The sequence below is a fragment of the Meleagris gallopavo genome, chromosome Z (assembly GCF_000146605.3).
Source record: "Meleagris gallopavo isolate NT-WF06-2002-E0010 breed Aviagen turkey brand Nicholas breeding stock chromosome Z, Turkey_5.1, whole genome shotgun sequence".
Classification (NCBI taxonomy): domain Eukaryota; kingdom Metazoa; phylum Chordata; class Aves; order Galliformes; family Phasianidae; genus Meleagris; species Meleagris gallopavo.
In genome coordinates, this window is record NC_015041.2 from 2182224 (window position 1) to 2188997 (window position 6774).

The 6774-nt window shown below is 41.7% G+C and overlaps 1 protein-coding gene across 1 annotated transcript in view; it reads right to left on the reverse strand.

The window, feature by feature from the left end:
* Positions 1-1483: 1483 nt before the first annotated feature.
* LOC100546531 (urea transporter 2) overlaps positions 1484-6774 on the reverse strand; it is a 66176-nt gene continuing 60885 nt past the window's right edge. Inside the window, exon 12 of the mRNA XM_031557219.1 lies at positions 1484-1769. Coding sequence (XP_031413079.1) covers positions 1484-1769 — 286 coding nt within the window. The remainder of the gene's footprint in view (positions 1770-6774) is intronic.

The window sequence follows — 6774 nt, forward strand, 5'->3', positions numbered from 1 at the left end:
AATGGAAATGTGGCAGCATGAACAATTATTACATTTACTATTGGGACTGGAACTTTCATTCTGACTCAAAATGCTTTTTGAAGGAATTTTTTGGCACCTGGAGTTTGTTATAAGCCAGAAAGTGAATCACTTTGGAAAGTCTGAAATTTCCAAAGCTGCCATTAAGCAAGGGCAAACAATGTGTATTTCCACATTATAATAAATTTTTACGTGATATTTAGCTCATAGCTGCTCACTCAAAATCAGTCAATTCTTGTAGTTTTCACTGAGTTGAATATTCTTGACTTTTCTGATGCTTTGTTATTTGAAAGAAAAGGTGAGGTCTGGGCTACAGTGTTAGACTATTTACATTCATAATAAGACATAGGGTCCCTGATCAAAACTGCACATCATTAGGCATAGCCTTTCCCTTCAAAATCTACAAGACAGACATGAAATGTATTGCTGCTTAACAGAATCAGAGAATCATAATTATAGAGGTTGAAAGGGACCTCTGGAGATCATGGAATCTAACCCCCTTGCTAAAGCAGCTTCCCTACAGTGGGTTGTACATGTAGGCATCCAGGAGGATCTTGGATATCTCCAGAGAAGGAGACTCCACAGCCTCTCTGAGCAACCTTTTCCAGTGCTCTGTTACAGTAAAGAAGTAAAGATGTAAAGAAAGTAAAGAAGTTTTTCCTCATGTTCACATGGAACTTCCTGCATTCCAGTTTGTGCCTGCTGCCCCTTGTATTTTCTCTGGGGACAAAAAAAGAGTCTGAACCTCTTCACTTGACTCTTACCTTTTAGATATTTATAAGCATTGATAAGATCCTCTCTCAGTCTTTTCCTCTTCGGGCTGAACAACTCCAGAACTCTCAGCCTGTCCTCATAAGAGAGATGCCCCTAATCATTGACCTCAACAGGATAAAGTAGAGGAATAGGATAACCTCCCTTGACCAGCTCTTTTCAGTGCACCCTGGGATACCATTGGCCTTCTTGATCACAAAGGCACACTGCTGACTCATGACCAACTCGTTGTCCACCAGGACACCAAGGTCCTTCTCTGCCAAGCTCCTTTCCAACCAGTCCTCCCCTAACCTGTACTGCTGCATGTGATTATTCCTCCACAGATGTAGGACCATGCGCTTGCTGTTGTTGAACCTCACAAGGGTTTCTCTCCACCCAACTCTCCAGCCTGTCCAGGTCTCACTGAATGGCTGCACAGACTTCTGGTTTATCAGCCATTCCTTCCAGCTTCATATCATCAGCAAATTATCTTCTCATCCAGATCATTAATGAAGGCATTGAACAAGACTGGACCCAACACTAAGCCCTGGGGTGCATTGCCAGCTATAGGCCTCCAGCCAGACTTTGTGACAGTGATCACACACTTTGAGTTTTGTCAGTCAGCTAGTTCTCAACTGTCCACTCCTCTGTCATGCAGTTTCTAAGCTTACTTATGAGAATGTCATTGGAGACATTGTCAAACACCTTGCTGAAGTCAAAGTACACAAAATACACTGCCCTTCTCATCTTCCCAGACAGTCATTTCATCATAGAAGGCTACCAGGTTGGTCAAGTATGATTTCCCCTCGGTGAATCCATATTGACTACACCAGATAACTGTTTTGTAACTGGAGATGTCATCCAGAATGAGTTGTTCCATCATCTTCCCAGGGGCATAGTCAAGGCTGGCAGGCCTGTATTCTCTCAGGTTCTCCTTCTTGCCCTTTTTGAAGGCTGGAGTTTCATTGGCTTTCCTCCAGCGCTCAGAACTTTTCCACAAACTTTCAAAATTGAGAGAGCAGTTCAGCAATCACTTCTGAACTTTATTACTAACGAATTGGCATCCCCATGTCTTAGTGGCCTCTAAGGGGAGACACATGCACACCCGACACGGACAGTGCCAGCGTAGAAAGGAATAACCTTAATGTCTGTGATCTGTTTAAACTTCTAGAGATTAAATGATGTTAGGGAAGAATGCCCCTCAGAAGCTATAGTATCACTAGAAATATAGTCTTTGAGTATGCACAGTTCTTGCGAGGCCCCACATGGAGTACTGCATCCACGCCTTTCCTATAAGACTTTATATACTGTCAATTGTGTCTTCAGTTGCTGAGTACTGGGATGGAAGAATTCTCATCCTTGCTATTAGTTTCAGCAAAAGTCATTACTGGGAACAAGATGTTCCACAAGCTGCAGAACTAATGAAATCATGTTTCTTCAAGGTTCAAGGTCTAGGGTCTGCAGTTTTGTGGGTCTTCCTCCTTGCTCCTTTTGAAAACTGGTGTTAAATTGGCTTCCCATCCCCTCAACATGGGTTATCCAGAATCTGATTAAGGATAACTGGAGCCTGTGTTATTCTGGTTGGTACCAGTAATTAAGTCCCTGTATACCCCAGGCTGTCAATTTTCATGAAAATTCTGCAGTTCTATGAAAATTGATTGAAGCAGGTTTGTAAGTTGTCAGAAGGATATAAAGATGAGTGGATGAATGCATAGCTGGGATTGTGTCAATCCTTGTTTTCCTTGGTAACCAATATGTAAGTAATCTCCACATGCAGATTTTAATGTAGAAAAAGGCTATTTATGGAAATCTTTATATTCTTTTCTATCTTATAAAGAGATGCAACTTGACTTCCCTCCTCCATGTGATTGATGACCTATAGGGAGATGAATGTTTAAAGGTATTCTGCCAAAGATTTGCAACAATTGCCTCTTTTCCTCTTACAAGTTTCCCACATTATTTTTGTCCTTTTTAATGAACAGAAACTGATAAAATATTTCTCTTTTTCGCCTGTTTAGTGATTTTATTAGGCAGTATTTAGCTGCGTGTTCTTACCGAGACTTCATGAAATTCTTTGAGCTGCATCATGAAGACTGTGTGAATCAACATAAATGATAGCATCACAGTTCTAATACAGACTTTCTGAAGACTAAAATTTAAACACTGTTGTTGAAGAAATTGTTAGAAAAATTTCTATCAGTTACTCATCATCAGATGTTTAACTAGACTCCAACCTAGTCACAATCTATATTGCCAAAGTCAAAAATCAACTCTTTCAAGGAATAGTTTTTTTTTAAATACTAAAGAAAAAGAAAAAACAAAACAATGCTACAGGAACAAGTGTTGAATATATCAGAAGCAATCTCTAGTCAAATCCTAGTGAGGTTAATGTTTTCCTAATAAGTGATGGGTAACATTAATCTTAACACTGATCTTAAACAGATTATTCTTTCTAGGGAAAAAAACTTGGAGTGTCTTTGTGTCCTAAGTGGATTACAAAGCCCAGCTCTACTTTTCATTTTCGGTCTTTTGACTTTCAGGGAGTTTAACCAATTTTTGTTGTGACTGGTGTCACATTTATAGTGCTGAAGTCAAAGGAGCCAACACAAAGCAGTGACAACTGTACTCCATCACTTTGACCTGATTTTTCTAACGGAATGTAACTTCAGGCTTGAAGAGCAATCATTGTAATTGGAACATTTACCTCTTGGAAAGCTTACCTGCTAGGGCTTTAGTTTAGGGAAACCTTGTTCTTTTGCATAATTCACAATTCCTTCTTCTTTCTGAATGCTGGTTCAAAGAGCACATTAGATTTTTGATGCTGACAAGGGTAAACAATGCTATTTCTCAGCCTTTTTCATCTACTCTTTCTGTTGGCATCTGTGAACATGAAGTATTCTCATTCAGTAGAAAATGGGCAAAGCTCACACTAAATGGTAGGGAATTCTCATTCATCAACTGCTCCCCTGCATTTTCCTTGCAATTCAGAGTTATTTTTGTTTGTTGTTTGTTTGTTGATATTCTCTCTGTTCTATGATTTGTTTGATACCTGCTTTATTACCTCTCAGAAAACTGCAGTACTGGACCAGCTTCCCTTACTGACTTATTTTACACACAGTTGTGTTCTTTGGTTCACAGCTGTAGTGATAGAGGGGTTGGATTTATAGAAGATCATGGCAGCAGGCAGGCCCGTAGGTACCCACAGTTACAACAGTATAAGTGCCTTACTACACATCCTCAGTAGGTTTCCACTGATGAGAATAAAAATAGAGGATAACCTCCAACACTCCCTGAGCTCCTCCAGGCACCAAATATACTGTTCCACACTGCTTTTGGATCATCTGGAGTGGAAAGAGCTCTGTGAAGCGTGGGAGATGCAGGCAGGAGATGAAGTGGATTTTCCACCTTCATAGAAGTACACAATCACAGAATGATTGGGTTGGAAATGACCTTAAAGCCCATCCAATTCCAACCCCTGTTGTGGGCTGGGTGCCCCCCACCGCTTCAGGCTGCCCAGGGTCCATCTGTGGCCTTGGGCACCTCCAAGGATGGGAACCCACAGCTCTGGGCAGTAGTGCCAGTGCCTCGCTGCCTCTCAGTAAAGAATTTCCTCCTAACATCTAACTTAAATCTTCCTCTTTTAGTTTAAAACTGTTCTTGCTTGTCCTACCACTATCAGACTGTAAATAGCTGGTCTCCCTCCTGCTGTTGAGATCACTTTAAATACTGAAAAGCTTCAACAAGTTCTCTGTGGAGCCTTCCCTTCTTCAAACTGAACACCCCCATCTCCCTCATCCTGTGTGCACAGCAGAGGTGCTCCAGCCCTCTGAGCATCTTCACGGTCTCCCCTGGACCCTCTCCAACAGCTCCACATCCTTCTTGTGCTGAGGGTCCCAAGCTTGGGTGCAGTACTCCAGATGGGGCCTCATGAGGACAGGGCAGAAAGAGGCAACCCCCTCCCTGCCCACTGACCCTCCTCTTGTGATGCAGCCCACTTAATACTGAAGCTTCCAAGGTGCAAAGGCAACAGGACCTTTTCTATTTTTTATACCTGTCTTTCATTCTCCTCCAACCCCCTTGCAGCAATCACCTGCCCCGGGCTACTGCTTGCTTTGCCTGCACCAGGGCTGGCCCTGGCTGCACCACCTGGCCCTGGGCTGTTTCCAATCCCCTCTGTTTTATCTGCTGAATCCCTGGCAACAACTCGTTGTGGAGTGATAGGAGCCTGACAGAGGGTATGCAAATAGCTCACTGTTGATTGATAGCCCCTCCATCACATCTGTCAGATTCATTATCTGCACTTCAGAAATCCCTGGAGATCCCATCACCATTTCACAGGGTGCTGTAGAAGCATATAACAAAGATCCAGCTCCCTCTCCCCAAGAGATGGCAAGCTGTTGCTAAGATAAGAAGCAGTAGATAGAATCAGTTCATGGACAGCAGCAAGGAAGAAAATTGACTTTTATGATCTGGGAGACACACAGAAGCCAAAGCGCCTTGCTCCTTCTCTTTTGCTAGTGGCAAATTGGGGTTTCCTGGAGTCTTATGAAAGCTGTGGTCTCCAGAAACGGACCTGAGTCTTGAATCCTTACTGGGAAATCTCATCCTCACAATAACAGTAAGGATCACACTGGATGAAGGCCCAGAAACATGGGTACCAGTGCTTGAACCTGAAGATGTTCATTCCGTTGGTAAAACAGTAAGTCTAAGTTTTATTAGTATTATCGCTCAAACATCTGTCAAATAGAATTTGAGGAAAGAAACTTTCAAGCAATGTTCACAAGAGAAATCATTTCTCACGGAAAAATTTTTTCCGAACTTTTCTAATTTTGTTAACAAAGGAATGTTTATAAAGCAAAGCCCTGCTTGACACACTGATATTTCTGAGTTTGGACTTGCTCTTGTAGCAGTTGAAATTGAGTTCATGCATCAGTTTGAGGGCACAGAACACATCCGAGTGGAACAAGGAACTGCTTGTTGTGGTCATGGGAGAAATACTGCTCTTGTGGCAATGGGGTAAGAACTGAGAATTTGAATAAAAGCATCTGAGATGGTTTGGTGAAAGCAGTTTGTTGCAGAAAATATTGAACAAAGCCATTATGTGTTTGGCTCCATACACGACCAATTTTATCTTGGGTAAATGTTTACAATCTCTAAAAGTGAACTAAATGTCATAGAGCTTGTTGGTACGAGTAACTATTCTCTATCCACCTTGCAACAGGTTTTTTTTTTTTTTTTCCTGTGTAGAGACCAGATCCCTGACACAGACTTTTTAGCCTAAAATTGAGTTAAAGCTGTTACCCTCATTGAAGTTAAACTGATCTTGTTCTGTCATCATTTGGTTTTTACCCATTTTTCTGTTGCTTTGCCTCTGAAGAGTCAATGATAAAAAGCCTTGCTGCCACCTCTTCCTAGCAAATTATCAAAAATCCACCTTATTCCAAAACGCAGCCAGCCATAAAGACAGTCCTATACGACTGATATTCTCACACTATCTAGTTTAATGGATATATTGAAGATTTTCTAATATGAGACACCACGTGTTACTGCTGGAAACTGTTGGTGATCTGAACCTTCATGTCCTCTTTCACTGAAGGGCAATGAGAACGTTTTGCAAAAATAAGAACGTGTATCCTCATTTTGCAACTGAAAATGAGTGTAGGTAGGCTTCTGAGACCACACACTGAGGCACTGATGGAGCTAAACCCTTGCACAGGTGCAAGGTGCTGTGGATCTCGGGGCTGAATGCCAAGGAGCCAGTATTTCTCAATATTCCTTTCTCGTTCTATGATTCCCAGCTCTTTCTAAACTCCACTAGTGACCAACTACTTAAACTCATCTCTACGACACTGTGCAAAGCTAATGAGAACTGAAGAACTCAAGTTTGACAGAGATTTTCCATGAAACATGTCTATTCTTTTGCTTCCTGTGCTTCTGGGTTGAGGGACTGAGAATTAGGGAATCTTGTGACTGTTGTGAGCACAAGGACATGCTGTAATGTTTTTT